The sequence below is a fragment of the Panicum virgatum genome, chromosome 5N, assembly GCF_016808335.1.
Source record: "Panicum virgatum strain AP13 chromosome 5N, P.virgatum_v5, whole genome shotgun sequence".
Classification (NCBI taxonomy): Eukaryota; Viridiplantae; Streptophyta; class Magnoliopsida; order Poales; family Poaceae; genus Panicum; species Panicum virgatum.
The window spans coordinates 39,474,337-39,488,815 of NC_053149.1; the positions used below are offsets into that span (position 1 = coordinate 39,474,337).

General features: G+C 44.8%; 2 protein-coding genes across 3 annotated transcripts; one reads left to right on the forward strand and one right to left on the reverse strand.

Moving 5' to 3' along the window:
- Nucleotides 1–5,567: 5,567 nt before the first annotated feature.
- Nucleotides 5,568–6,335, reverse strand: LOC120675201. The gene has a single exon (XM_039956305.1). It carries the CDS (start codon nucleotides 6,296–6,298, stop codon nucleotides 5,750–5,752), a length of 549 nt encoding a protein of 182 aa, XP_039812239.1. The 5' UTR covers nucleotides 6,299–6,335; the 3' UTR covers nucleotides 5,568–5,749.
- Nucleotides 6,336–6,377: 42 nt separating this feature from the next.
- Nucleotides 6,378–9,749, forward strand: LOC120675202 (proline-rich protein 36-like). 2 transcript variants are annotated; one of them, XM_039956306.1, is made up of 3 exons: nucleotides 6,378–6,885; nucleotides 7,416–7,575; nucleotides 8,201–9,749. In XM_039956306.1, exons 1-3 carry the CDS (start codon nucleotides 6,598–6,600, stop codon nucleotides 8,284–8,286), a joined length of 534 nt encoding a protein of 177 aa, XP_039812240.1. In that variant the 5' UTR covers nucleotides 6,378–6,597; the 3' UTR covers nucleotides 8,287–9,749. The 2 variants fall into 2 exon arrangements, with proteins under 2 accessions (XP_039812240.1, XP_039812242.1); XM_039956308.1 differs by having other exon boundaries at nucleotides 7,515–7,575.
- Nucleotides 9,750–14,479: the final 4,730 nt, after the last annotated feature.

A 14,479-nucleotide genomic window follows, 5' to 3' on the forward strand; every position in this document is an offset into this window, starting at 1 on the left:
CCAGAGCCTTCACAAACCTTGCATATCCAGTTAAAGGGATGTTATATACCCTTAAAACGGGTCAGTCTTGCTGAGTATTAGTATACTCAGACTTGCTTTTGATAATGTTTTTAGGAATACCTTCTGATGATCACAACAATTTTATGACTTGGTGTAAGGATCACCGGGGTGTCCGACCCTAGAGGGGGAGGGGGTGAATAGGGTCGCTAATCGCTTTTTAACCTAGGGCTCAAACTACTTGCATAAGATAAACCTAACACGTCCTATATATGCTAGTTATGACTAAGATTTGTCTTTGCTATTCTCTACTTACCCCAAAATACTTGCAACCTATAACCAATCCTAATCAAACTAACTAGGAAAGTAGAGGCACGCAAGGTAGAGTAAATGCGGAAGCGTAATATGGTAAGTAAAGAGGTAAGTGCAAGAGGGATGCAAACTCCCGAGTAGACACAGTCATGTAACGTGGTTCGGCACAAACGCCTACGTCCACGGGACACCGAGGCTCTTCCGATCACCGTCTTGCACTACGCCACCAAGGCGATGCCGGCAAGCAAAGGCAAGTGCCCACAAGACACCGAGTCTCGTGCACCACCACCGTCTCTCTCGGTCACCCAGCCGAAATCCACTACGGAGCTTTTCCACCAAGGAGGGGGTCTCCTCTTCCCCTGCACAAAGTGTCATTGCCACTCCACACCAAGTCGGAGGGTCACACGACGGATCACAAGGATTGCTTGCCGCAGCAAGACTTCTCTCAAGGGAGCTCTCGCAAGAACTAATCCCTATTACAAGCACTAAGCACTCTCACAAGTGTGCTTAAGCCTATATGATGTACAATGAAGCTCTATGGTGGTTGGAGATGATCTTTGGCTCTTGTATACTTCCTTGGTCTCCAGCTACCTCAAATGAGCCGTGGGGTAGCATATATATAGCCCAACCCTCCAAACTAGCCATTGGGAAAAAGGCTGACGAAATCCCTTAACACCGGTTAAACCGACGCTCCAGTTTTTGTCATCACCGGTTTAACCGGTGAGTGTATTTTCCCAGCAACTAGCCGTTACAATCTTCCAACAGCTATTTGATCAATCGACCGACGCTCTCAAAATTAACATCGGTTTAACTGGTGAGTGCAAGCTCAGAAACTCCCCGAAAAATGGAGTCTCTGGACAACTGCACCGACGCTCACTTTTTCTTTATCGTCGGTTTAGCCGGTACCTCTGGGTCAGTCTTCACTTCAAGTCATTGCACCGACGAGTTGTCTTCAGGCATCGTCGGTTCAACCGGCGCAAAACCCTCGTCAGCTTTCTGGGTCCATTGCACCGATGAGTACAATTTGCCTAACGTCGGTTTAACCGGTGCCTAACGTCGGTTTAACTGGTGATAGCAAATTGTCTCTGTCTTGTTCGTTTTGACTTGAACCCCCGTAGGGGCGGCCCTTCGGACCTAGTTACGCCTATCTTCTCTTTGTCATCACTTGAATCTAAAAGCCTGAGAATGGTCATCTTAACAATCATATAAGTCCAAGTGTTGTGTTGTCTATATCAATCACCAAAACATTATATTGAAATATGGCATGAGAGGCCATTTTCGCTACACTTGGCCTAGTGCTTTACCTGCTGGCTGGACGATGGAATGGGAACCATATACCAGCTATGGTTCAGACGAATGATGTCATGTTCAGGCTTATCATGACATCACCCCTACGACGTTTGTATATCGTGTTTTACTTTTCTGCTGTAGAACTTCTCTTTTACACTTAGTTTATGTAAAATGCCTTTAAAGTTCTTCAACTTTCTAGCTTCTCTAATGTAAATTACACTCTATTATCTATGTGATGTAAAATATTGTGGATTGTTGTATCTCTGACTCGCCTTCGTGCGGGATGTATACTTGTATTACGATCTGGTATCAAGTGGTTTTATCGGGATTTTACATGACAGACTAGTGATTATACCATTTAAGGTGCTTTTAAGGGTTTAATGCACTTAAACTGGTATAGTTCAGACTGGTTCTGCCACATTGACAGACCCGAAAGCCACCTTTATAACTACCAAGTTATGGTGTAGCGTTTGGTGGCTCCTAAGTAAGTCGGTTCACATCTTGAGTACATACGATGATCTCAGGTCTTAGGACACAGCGTACATATTATGTAATGAGAAGTCATCATCTCTTGTTGGGTCACTTCTGTCTCATGTCTCACATGAACCCACATTATTAGTTTGACAACCCCATGTCCATGACTTGTGAAACGTATTCAATCAACTAATACATGTGCTACTCTAATATTCATGTGTGTCCTCACATAAACTCTGACTAGGAACACTTTAGAATATTCATTCAAGTAAAGAGTTTCACAAATAGTTCACATAAGTATTAATTAATACAAGTTGTCATCTATTAATATTTAAGGAACACTTTATTAATCATGAATACAAGGAAATATGATTGCCTCTAGGGCATATTTCCAACAGTCTTCCACTTGCACTAGAGTCAATCTAGAATGTATCTAATACCATTGCTCTTGTGTGCCTCTCATGCTTGGGCTGTGGAAGGGGTTTTGTCAACGGATCTGAAATGTTCAGGTCCGTGTGTATTTTGCATATCTTGATCTCACCACGATCGATGAACTCTCGAATGAGATGAAATTGCCGCATAACGTGTTTGCTCTTCTGGTGATTCCTTGGCTCCTTGGCTTGCGCAATAGCTCCATTGTTGTCATAGTAGAGATCCAGCGGGCTAGAGGCATTAGGGAACACACCAAGCTCAATAAGGAACTTCCTTATCCAAACACCTTCCTTCGCAGCTTCCGAAGCTGCAATGTACTCGGCTTCTGTTGTAGAATCGGCCACAGTCACCTGCTTGGAACTCTTCTGGCTAACCGCACAACCATTTACTTTGAACACAAAACCAGACTGAGACTTTGAATCGTCTTTGTCGGTTTGGAAGCTAGCATTAGTGTAACCGGTTACAACGAGCTCCTCCTCACCTATTCATTCAAGTAAAGAGTTTCACAAATACTTCACATAAGCATTAATCAATACAAGTTGACATCCATGAATATTCAAGGAACACTTTATTAATCATGAATACAAGGAAATATGATTGCCTCTAGGGCATATTTCCAACATGATGGCCATGCAGACTCAGATCTTGCACGGAATTGCAGCCACCATGGCCAACCTTCAGGCTCAGTAGAACTAGGCGCCACCACCACCTCCACCTCAGCCAAGGGGCAAGTACAGGGAGTTCATGAGCCACAAGCCCCCTACACATTCTCACTCAGCTGGTCCACTTCAGGCTGATGATTGGCTCAAGGCATTTGAGAAGATGCTAGATATTGCTCAGTGCAATGACAGGGAGAAGGTCTTGTATGCTTCTGGCAGACTGGAAGGGTCTGGATCTGATTGGTGGGATTCATATACTGGTGCTCATGCTAATCCTGCCACCATCACCTGGTTAGAGTTCAAGAATCACTTCAAGTCTCACCATATTCCAGCTGGAGTGATCAAGCTTAAGAAGAAGTTCCTCAGTCTGAAGCAGGGGAGCATGACTGTGAGTGAGTATCGTGACAAGTTCATTTAGTTGTCATGATATGCTCCTGAGGATGTGGTTGATGATGAGAAGAAGCAGGAGCTGTTCTTGGAGGGTCTGATTGGAGGACTGCAGTATTAGCTGATAGGTCATAGCTTCCCCAGTTTTCAGAAGATGGTAGACAAGGCGCTTGTTCTTGAGCACAAGCGTCGTGAGCTGGAAGGCCGCAAGAGGAAGTTCAACAGGCCAGGGCAGTCTAGCAGTAGCACTCGCCCTCGCTTGCCCATGCCACAGGGGCCACAGCAGCGCACTGGGATGCAGTAGGGGCAATATCAGAATCAGCACTTTAACTAGAACCAGAACCAGAATCAGTTCCAGCGCCCTAATCAGATGGGTCAGCACCCTAGCACTCTCTAGAACCGTCAGAATGCACTTCCTGGCCCTCAGATAAAGACTAGTGCTCCTAGCACCCTAGTTGGGAAGGGATGCTTCCATTGTGGTGAGGCAGGTCATTATGCCAACAACTGCCCAAAGAAAGCAGCTCAGAACACCCCAAGGCAGACCAACAGCAATGTTAGAGGCAGAACTAGCAGCAGCAAGGGCGCAATAGGAACCAGAATCAGCAGGTCAACAGAGGGCAGCAAAACTATGCACGTGGGAGAGTGAACCATGTGACCGCTGAGAGTGCTCAGGAAGCTCAAGATGTGGTGGTTGGTATGTTTCTTGTCAACTCAGCCCCCGCTTCAGTTTTATTTGATTCTGGTGCATCACATTCTTTTATCACTGCTCGGTATGTAGCAAAACATAGTATACCCATGTGCATCATGCCAAAACCCATGTTAGTTAGTTCACCTGGTGGGGGTATGAAAGCTGCATATTTGTGTCCCAACGTAAATTTGAAAATTATGGGGTAGATTTTATGGCCCACTTAATTGTTCTAGATTCAAGTGGAATTGATATGATAATGGGAATGGATTGGTTGAGCAAGTGTGATGGGATAATTCAGTGTGCCAAGAAATCAGTACTGTTGACCAGCCCACAGGGAGACAAAGTTGAGTTTGTAGCAACTTTGCCATCAGCAGAATATTGGGTGGTCAACCAGTTAGAAGGCAACAGACTGGAGGATATCAGAGTTGTGTGCGAGTTTCCGGATGTCTTTCCAGATGATCTGCCAAGTATGCTACCTGATCGAGATATTGAATTTGTTATTGAGCTTGTACCTGGAACTGCACCCATATCTAAGAGACCGTATAGGATGGTTGTTAATGAACTAGAAGAATTAAAAAAACAATTAAAAGAATTGATGGATAAGAATTTTATTCGTCCTAGTTCTTCACCTTGGGGTGCACCTGTTATATTTGTGGAGAAGAAAGATGGCATTCAGAGGATGTGTGTGGACTATAGATCACTTAATGAGGTCACAATTAAGAATAATTTTTTTTGTCTCGCATTGAAGATTTATTTGATTAGTTGAGAGGAATTAGAGTGTTCTCTAAGATTGATTTGAGGTCAGGTTAACATCAGTTAAAAATTAAGCCATTTGATATTGAGAAGACAACCTGAATAAGGAGAAGGACGGCAGCCGCCGCCCCGAGGGCGGCCACCGCGCCGCCGCCCGACGCCCCCGCGCCGTCGGCCTTGTCGCCTAGCGTCGAGCGAGTCCGGGAGAAAGAGATGGGAAGCGATGAGTTTTTTTTTACGGAAACAAGGGGGTCGGTTATATACTCGGCACGGCAAAGTAGCAAGATGCTGTCGCGGCCATCCATGGGAGGATCCGGCGGCCGAAATTAATTTTGGTGACATAGCTGTGGTGAAAGTTGAGGGAACTCTGCATCTTTGTTAAGAGTTAATTCCCCAAAAGAGAGAATACCTCCATGTGACTGTACAGTAAAACCGTGTTTTCGTAATGAATTTTTCCGTAATATTTGTGGAGCTGCCGTTCCACAGAATGGTGGTGGAGCTGCCGTTCCACAGAATCATCCTAACTGAAAGTATTTGCAAGTTGTACCCTAGCACAGAATGAGAAAACAGCACCATAATACAAATCATTTAAAATCCATTAACATCATCCAAACATAAAGGGTGTTGCCACTCCAAGAAGTAAACATCGCAACATTTGAGAGCTGTGCAAACTACCCCTACAGTTCTAAGCTGTTTGCCACGCCCTTAAAAAATACTCACCACAACAGTCACGAGCTGGCAAGAAACAGCTGATAGTCTACACAGAATCAGGGAAATAAACCGGGGTCGACAACAGAGCGTCGACCCCATCGAGCACGGGCGGGACACGTGACTGAAGCCAGTCAAATTTGCGAGTACCATTCAGTACCTGATCGACGTTATACTTTAACACTGCACCCACCACTTCAACTTTGCCTAAGAACTCATCCTCCTTAACAAGCGATCCGACACATTTTTTGACTATTTCCTTAGCTTCCTCCCCCAGACGTACAAGCGCAATTGCTGAGTTCTTCAGGAGTATGAGGGCTTTCGAGAAGCCCTCTCCCAGCTTGGCCTCCTGAACAACGAGGGGAAACAGATCATGCTTGATCTTGTGGAGCTCCACCGCCACGCCTGCCACGAGCAAGAGGAGATCGATCTGGGGGCATCGCCAGTACCTCCGCTCAATCAGGTTGCGGAGGAGTGCATACGAGTCGCTCGCTATGCGCACGGACTCCAGAGAGAGGAGATTTAGAGACATGCGCCCATCGGAGCGGTCCTGCAGGGCTTGGAGGTCGGCATGGCAGGAGATGCGCACGTGGACCATCCTTTCCTTTTGGCGGCGGCGAGACGGAGATGGTGCGGCGGCGGCGAGACGAGATGGTGCGGCGGCGGAGATGGTGGAGGTTGTTGCGGCGGCGATATGAATCTAGCCAGCCGCTGTTTTTATATAGACCTATGGATGGGGGCGATCTGTTTTCTACCGAGGGTATTTTGGTCTGCTGATTCTTTCCAGCTTCCTTCCTCTGCACCCGCCATTCAGCTCCAAATCGAGCGACAGAAAGAGAAACATTTCCACTGGCCCTGGCGACGCCTCCTCCAGTGCCGGTAGCAACTCCGCCTCCCATGGCTCCGTCTCCACCAGTGCGGGCGGTAGCTCCGTCTCCACCAGTGCCGGCAGCAGCTCAGCCTCCCATGGCTCCGCCAGCCACGGCGCCGCCGGCTGCGGCTCCCCTGGCCATGGCTCCGCCGTCCACGGCTCCACCGGCACCATGGCTACAAGTGGAGCCCTCACCTATGGCGTCGATGCTGGGCGCTCAGATGTACTCTGAGCATACTCCATCAGCTAGGGTTCCACTACTCAGTTCCGCTGGAGATTTAATAACTAAGGGGATGGCATTTCATCATGATAAGGTAAGAATCGAAGACCAAGCTTGTCATTTTTAGTGATTTGTAGTGAAAGCTCTGACATTCTAAATTTCGAGTTCTGCAAGTTTATCTGAACCTTCATTTACCCCAGATGAATTATTATTATTGTGGTGGATTGTTAATCTTTTCAAACTGCTAATGTGTGCTGGACGACATGTGCCACACTGTAACTTAAGTGCCCAATTGATTTCCTCCAAAATGTGATACATTGATCTCCTAAATAGGGGAACATTTTCTTTGAGTTCTTAACTCTGCAAAATAGGCTGTTCCTATTCAACAGTTCATGTTTTAGCAATTTATATTTGGTGGGTGTTCATATGGTAGATATGAAGGTGTGCACATCCATGAGTTTATCTGAACTGACCAGTTGAACTGAATATGATGCACTTTTTTTATGTCGGATACTCAGTTCTGCCTGTAAAATAATCATGCCAGTCAATAATGCCTATATATGATATCATCCTTGTATTTTTCCTTCAGTGACTACAATATCAACTCTACTGCTACACATGCAGGTTATCCTAATCATAAAGAGAGCAATGGAAAAACCTTTCATTTCCATATATTTGTATAACATCATCCTGATATCTATCAACCTGTTTGCTCTGTCACAGATTAACTATACTGCCAGTTCAGTCAATAGAGTTCTTGAATGCCCAGAAAGTTCAGATGCAGGTACGTACCGCATACTTTTGGCTTACCACACCATCACTTTGGCTTGTGTAGAGATCGAAATTTTAACACTTAGTCTTGTCAAGCGTTTACAGTCTTGTTGCAAACTACACACTTCTCTTGTGTACCAAACATATTAGAGAATCTACTGCTTTGTTGGCCCTGCATATTGACAATAAAAATAGAGGAAATTGGCATAAATTTTCTGCATATTTCAGCATCAGTGAAATATATTTAGGTGAAGAAATGGGGTCTGTTCAGCAGTGCAAGATTTATTTGGTCAAGAAATCAACTTTAATTCATTTAGAGTTCAATTTACTTCCTCCTCTATGTTTGAGAGAAACGGGGTCTGTGCCAAATGGGGTCTTTATCTTTGAGAGATGACTGAGTGACTAGTGTGATTGATCTACACTGTAAACACATAGAATAATTAATATATTTTTAAAGAAAAGATAAGGATAGTAATTATTAACATTGGTTGTGTCGACTGATAGTCTTTCTAGAAAGAAATGTACGGATAATTTCAGGATAGAAATTCATGCATCGATCTGACTTAAGCTCCAGTTTTTGTCGTGTAAACTTTGTCCATTCAGTCATCTCAATCATGATGAGTACACCACTTTTTCAGAGGATAATTCAAAGGAAATGCTCATCTTCAATTCTTCATCTGCTACCTGCCTTCGAATAATTTCAATAGTACATCATCTGTATTGAAATTTGACTCACTTTGAGCGAGTTCCTGCAAATATTTGTCAACAACAGTCGACAATGTTAGACCCTGTCTGTGTGAGCTTTAGATCCCTCACAGGGAACTTATCTTCAGTTTGCAATCTGAACTCCAGATTGCATTCTTCATTCTGAACCTTCTGTTCAGCAGTGCAAGATTTATTTGGTGTAGAAATCAACTTTATTTCATTCAGAGTTCAATTTACTGCCTCGTCTATTTTATTTTTAATTTGTCTTGAGCAAACTGATGGTGCTCATTTTAGTGCTGTAGGGATATAATAAACACAATATTGTACTGTTATATTATGCAAATGATGAAACCAATAAATAATAATCCTAAGTAGACAACGCTAAAGCTTTGTTCTGTGTAGCAGAAGTTTCTAATATCGCTAAGCCTACCTAAGACGTCCGCTTATAGGTCATTCTTTGATCCGTTAAGAGTTCAGTTTACTGCCTCCTATATGTTCTTTTCAATAGTTGTCTTCGAACCTATTTAGTGCCACAAAATCCTCAAATTATTTGTGAGAACCTGCAGTAATCGACCTTTCCATGTTTCTATTAGTATTTTTACACTGCTTCTGTTCACATTGATAGGAAGCCATTTAATCCCTGCTTCGTGAAACCCTGATAGACATGGCAACAATAGTGCTCTGATAAACTGTAAATTAGCCCTTCAAATAAAAAGTAAGACGCTGCTTTGAGGTTGTTAAACAATGGAACTCAGCCAAGGTCTATGAGATTTTTAGGGATGAAATTGATAAATGTCACAGCTATGATGTCTCCGCAGATAGCAACCTTACAGTTTTCACAGTGAAGCACACTAATGCTGAATAATGTTCAGCGTTACAAAAGGCCTGAGTTCGAAGTAAAGAGGATAAACAATGGCGAGAAATATACATGTGGAGCTACAAAAGGCCTGAGTACGACCAAGAAAGGCACCGCACATGGTGGAGCTACGAAAATAACTCCTCATTGCTCAAAGTGTAGATCTGCTGGCCATGACAAGAGGAAATGTCCATTTGAAGGAAACACAAAAGATACAAGCAGCGGCACTATTGGGAAAGGAAAGAAAAAGCAGGTAATTACATGTTGTAGCCTCTGTGGTCTTACTGGACACAATGATGGTTGATGGAGAATGCATGGCAAGTTGCAGTCAGTGTGGTCTGATGGGCCATAACGAGGACGAATGTTAGTATGACCATGAGACCTATCTCAACTAATGCATGACATATCTAGTATATCAATGTTTATTTTCATTTGGATGCAGATATATGTCAATTTTATTTTGGGTGTAGAGGTTACATTCATGTAATGCTGCTCTACATGAACTTCTAATTTTGGCATGATGACATGCTTAGTGTACTTCGAATATTGAAATGACGCAGATGAACCAAACAATTATTGAGACTACTAATGCAGTATGATCTATGTATGAAAAAACTCTTTATGTAGTGGATTTGCATAACGATGCCTCTGATGTTGATTATTTTATGCAAATCCCTCTGTAGAATTGCACTCTCACGTCTGTCTTTCCCAAGAAATATGTTTGATCATGTTAAGTGTGGTACATCAAAAGTGTTTGACCCTCTTTTTCGAGGTCATGTTGAAAATTGCAGTGTGAATGGTGTCTGAGTCGATCATTATGTTTCCACTATGGATTATGCGGTGTGGACTATGTTATGCATAGCATGTATTTTGTTCATTGATTTGTTTCCACTTATTATTTTTCCTTTTTTTGACCCTGCTAATCCGTGTGAATGGGGTCTCAGTTTAATACATGGTGCTTGATTTAGTATTTGTTCTAATTCTTCTTGTCTACAAGTCCTTAATAAAAGGTATAATTGACTGCCATATTTTTTTTAGTTTGAGAATCACGGGTTGCTGGTTCAAGAAATTTCACCTAAATCACAAAATGTTACCAGTGTGGACTATACTAAGAAATCAAATAGCCAACCATATTAGAGGGTAATATGAAATGCACAGTAATATGCCTTGCCTTGAGCTATCGACAACTTATGAATCAAGATAAGGTATAGTTTGAACAAAATCCATTTGTATAACTATTTTATATTTATCTATATATAGGTCCCAAAAAATTTTGAGATGATAACAGTCCGGCCTAAAATAATAAAACAAATAACCAATATATTAGAGGGAAATATATTTTGCACGGTAATATGAATCACCTTGAGCTCTCGACAACTTATTAATAAACAAAATTATATATTTAAGTTCCTTCCATTTAGCCAACAAGTGATATGAATATTGACGGTTTTATAGCGTTAGGTATAGCTTGAACAAAATTCATTTCTGTAACTAGTTTATTGTTTTCAAATAATATGTACAAGTAGATGGACTAGGTACTCGCTCTGTCCCTAAATAATTGTCAATGTTGGTGTGTGTGCTGCAAGTTTGACTCAATTTATATAAAATACTTGCAACATTTGTATCTTCAAATAAATTTCTTAAAAAGTAGATTTAAGATCTTTCCAATTATACTAATTATGTACCATAAATATTAATATTTTTATATATTTGGTCAAATTTGTTTCTCGAGAAGCGCAAATGACAGATACTAGGGACAAATGAAGTACTATATGTCAAATTAGATGTGAAAGTATCTACATTAGCTTGTACAAGTACCAGATAGAGTGGGCCCAATACCTAGACTATGTCGGTGTCGGTGTCCGGACCTCGCGGTCTAGCACCAACTAGTGATGATGCTGCGTGTCCCAGTCTCTAGATGGTTGATGCAAGAAGAAACACAATGACACAAGATTTATCCTGGTTCCGGCCAACAGGGCCGTACGTCTAGCAGAGTATGCGAGCACTGTATTATCTTGCACTGGGGTGCTTGCAGTAGGGGGTACAAGCTCGGGCGAAAGAGGGAGAGAAGCTCCCAAGTCTCTACATATGTTAGAGTTGATTGAGGCAAGTGCCAATATCAGGGAGAGCGAGCTCGAGTGAGCGCGGATGTGTGTGGGAGTGTTCGCTGAGTTCTGCGTTCGTGTCTTTGGGAAGAAGCTCGCCTCCTCCTTTTATAGGCTCAAGGAGGGGCGGAGTACATGCACGGGGAGATCTCTAATTGTGTCTCCTCCCCGAATCGGGGGGGGGGGCTAAGGGGGGAGCAGTTGATAGTCGCTGTAGCTGGGCGCTGTGGGGCATGCCGTCGGGCGTGGCTATCGTCCTTGGAAGCCTTTTAGCCATGCGCGGAATGCACCGGCGTCCTGTGGCGCTAGTGGGCGGCGTGGAGATTGCTGTAGGGTGTACTGTCCTCTGCGGGTGACCGCGTGGAGCACCGAGGGTCCTGCTGGCGGCGGTCTTGTTCTGGTCAAGGGTCGTACCGTGTTCGAGGGTTGTTCCCATGCTTCGCTGAGGGTCCTGCAGAGGAGGAAGTACAAAGATTTGGCAGCACAGTGGCAGGAGCAGTGTCAGGCATGTCCGCACAGCGCCGGGGATGGCGACACAGTGATCGGAGTTGGCGGATGGGACTCCGGTCACGTCCGCTATGCGACATGGCTGCAGGCACCGTCTGACTCCCGCGCCCTACGGTGGAGTGGTTGGCAATAAATGTGCCTGTCCGTTGAGCGGGTGGGGTGCAGTCCCCATCTGTCGAGGGGTAGTCTCGACCGAGGCGGAGTTTCCCCTCGAACCGAGGCCCTGTGGAGGGCTCGGCCGAGGGGGCCTCGAACGAGGCGGAGTGTGCCTGCCTATCGAGGGTAAGCCCCTTACCCTCGACCAAGGCGGAGATGTAGCGCGCTGCCGGAGGTCTCGGCGAGGAGGCCTCGGGCGAGGCGGAGATTGCTCTATGGGTTGCGAGGGGGCCTCAGATGGACCGTGTTTCGGTGTTGGGCCGTGGGCTGAGTGACATTTGGGCTTTCTACACCTGGAGAGGATTTGAGCATCCAAGCATAGATGACGGCAAAGCATCGGGGTGGGGCTTTTCACACCTTGAGAGGATTTGTGCGTCCAAGCATAGATGATGGCACTGCACCCCGAGGGCTTTGGATTAGTTGCTTGATCGTGTTTTGCGTTTTTTGAGGGCATTTTAGTCCCTAGGTTAGGGTGCCCCAGATTGTGGTACCCAACAGTAGCCCCCGAGCCTTTGTAGGTGTGAGTGTCAGTCCTGCAGAGGCTTGAGCCCTCGAAGTGGTTACTTGGGTGCTAACTTCCGGGGTTAAGTTCCTTGAATGTGTGAAGTATCATCCGTGGGGGCGCGTCAGCGCACCCGCGGGTATAACTCCCAAGGCCTTGGAGAAGTGCGAGCACTCGTCCAAGGGCTATGAGTATCGCGTTTGTGTGGTCGATCGGGTGACGCGGCCATTCAGCATTCGTTTCAGCCGGTTTCGGCATTCCTTTCAGCTGGTATGGCGGCCCTTGCTCTCTTTGGACCAATTCAAACAGCTCATCGAGCATGCAAGGAGGCTTGTTTGACACATGGGATTTCACAATCGGGCGGTAGCCGATTTATTCGAGGGTACGGCCTTAGCCGTGGCGTGCGAGGAGCCCCCGAGCCCTAGCCCATGTGAGGGCGATCCGGGGAACCCTCGACTCATTGTTACGACCCTCGTCGCCCTTTCGCAGGGAGGAGGGGTGAAGTGAGCCATGCTACTGTGACATCCCAAAAATTCACCAAATTAAATCACACGCTAAAAATAATTTTCAAAATCTCTTTTCAAATCGATGAGCTCAGACTTTTCGAAATTGTCTCCCGACCGATCTCCCGGTCGCCTGAAAAACCAGTCCCGACATCCAATTGCTATCCCGTCTCCCTATTTCCTCCTCGTTCCGCGCGTCACGCCGACCAGCGCGTGTGCGCATGCAGTCGAAATCGTCACCGCGATCGGCGCCGGCGCAAATCTCTCTCATTCTCTCTCTTTCCCTTTTCCTTTTTTCTTTTTCTCATTTTCCTTTTTCTTTTCCTCCCTCCCTCTCTCTCCTTCCTCCCTCTCCTTTGGCACGCGCCCGCGCGCATGCTCGGCCCGCCACCGGCCGCTCCCTGCCCGCGCACGCCGGCCTCTGCTCCCTGCCTACCTCGCGCGTGCACTCCCGGCCGCCTCCACGCGCCCACGCGCGCGCCCTGTTGACGCTCCTTAGCGCCCCGATTTGTATACCGCAAGCGCATGGATCGTGTAGCTTTTCCCTTAGAGTATTCCCCCAAGGTTTATCAATCCGTGGATTGACAAAGAACTACCTAAGGTTTTCCATCTAAAGGGTAAACCTTTAATAGATATGAGTGATATGTAAAGGTTGATATCATCCATGAACATAGGCTTAATCATAGCAAAACCAAAGATATGACTAGGCCAATCGTCATCTAGTTGTAGTTCAAGCTAACGAGCGAATAAACTAGAGAGAAACAAAAGTTAGATTTTTTTTGAATGAAAAACATAACCTATGGTTTTAGGATTGCTCTATGAGTGGTTTTCCTAAGGGTTTTAGGGTCTCAAAAGCGAGACTAGTCAATGTATTTAGAAAAGTTTTTTTTTAAATGCAACATGCAATGCAAGGGTGAGACGAACAATATGGTATGCAATGCAACACGGGGTGGGTGAACAAAATGATATGACATGATGAGGTGGTCTAAAACAAAACAAAAAGTTAGCCTAAGTTAACTAGCCACAAGTTTAGAATCAAAGGGTGGTACAATGCTTCATAAATCTCTCTAAAAGAGACACAAAGAAAAAGACTCTAAACACTAATAGGCACACAAAAAGGTCTACAAGTTTCCCAAGATCAAATAACAAAGTGCTCCCTCAATAACATTTAGAATGAACAACATGAAGTTGTGGTTTTTATTAGAGTAATGGTACAATGTTACTTGATATTCCGATTAAAGAGTGCAATGTAGACGGTCATATTAATATATATAAAATAAAAGATCAGGTTGCCTCCCGCAAAGCGCTTCATTTAGAGTCATAGAGCTCGACTTTCTTACATACCTTCTCATTGATGCAAAGCCATGGTCCTTCATGCAAGAGGTGAAGGTGTTCCATGCAGCTCTTATTCCACTTCCCATGTTGGACATGATCAATCACGCTTAATGGAAATCTTGCCCAGTCGTCTCTCACATCATGGTCACCTCCTTCTTTGTTATCCTTCGTCGCTACCTTTCTTTTCACGGATTTTCCTCTCTATCCAGATTGGGAATTGCGCCAAACAATTGATCCAATGCAAGCTG

What these genes read in the sequence shown, in the direction of transcription:
- LOC120675201 (XM_039956305.1), bottom strand. Translation starts at nt 6,298, where the DNA reads ATGGTCCACGTGCGCATCTCCTGCCATGCCGACCTCCAAGCCCTGCAG.
- LOC120675202 (XM_039956306.1), top strand. Translation starts at nt 6,598, where the DNA reads ATGGCTCCGTCTCCACCAGTGCGGGCGGTAGCTCCGTCTCCACCAGTG. An exon ending in TGGCATTTCATCATGATAAG is followed by an intron (nt 6,886 to 7,415) that starts GTAAGAATCGAA and finishes CTACACATGCAG; the next exon opens with GTTATCCTAATCATAAAGAG. An exon ending in CCCAGAAAGTTCAGATGCAG is followed by an intron (nt 7,576 to 8,200) that starts GTACGTACCGCA and finishes CCACTTTTTCAG; the next exon opens with AGGATAATTCAAAGGAAATG.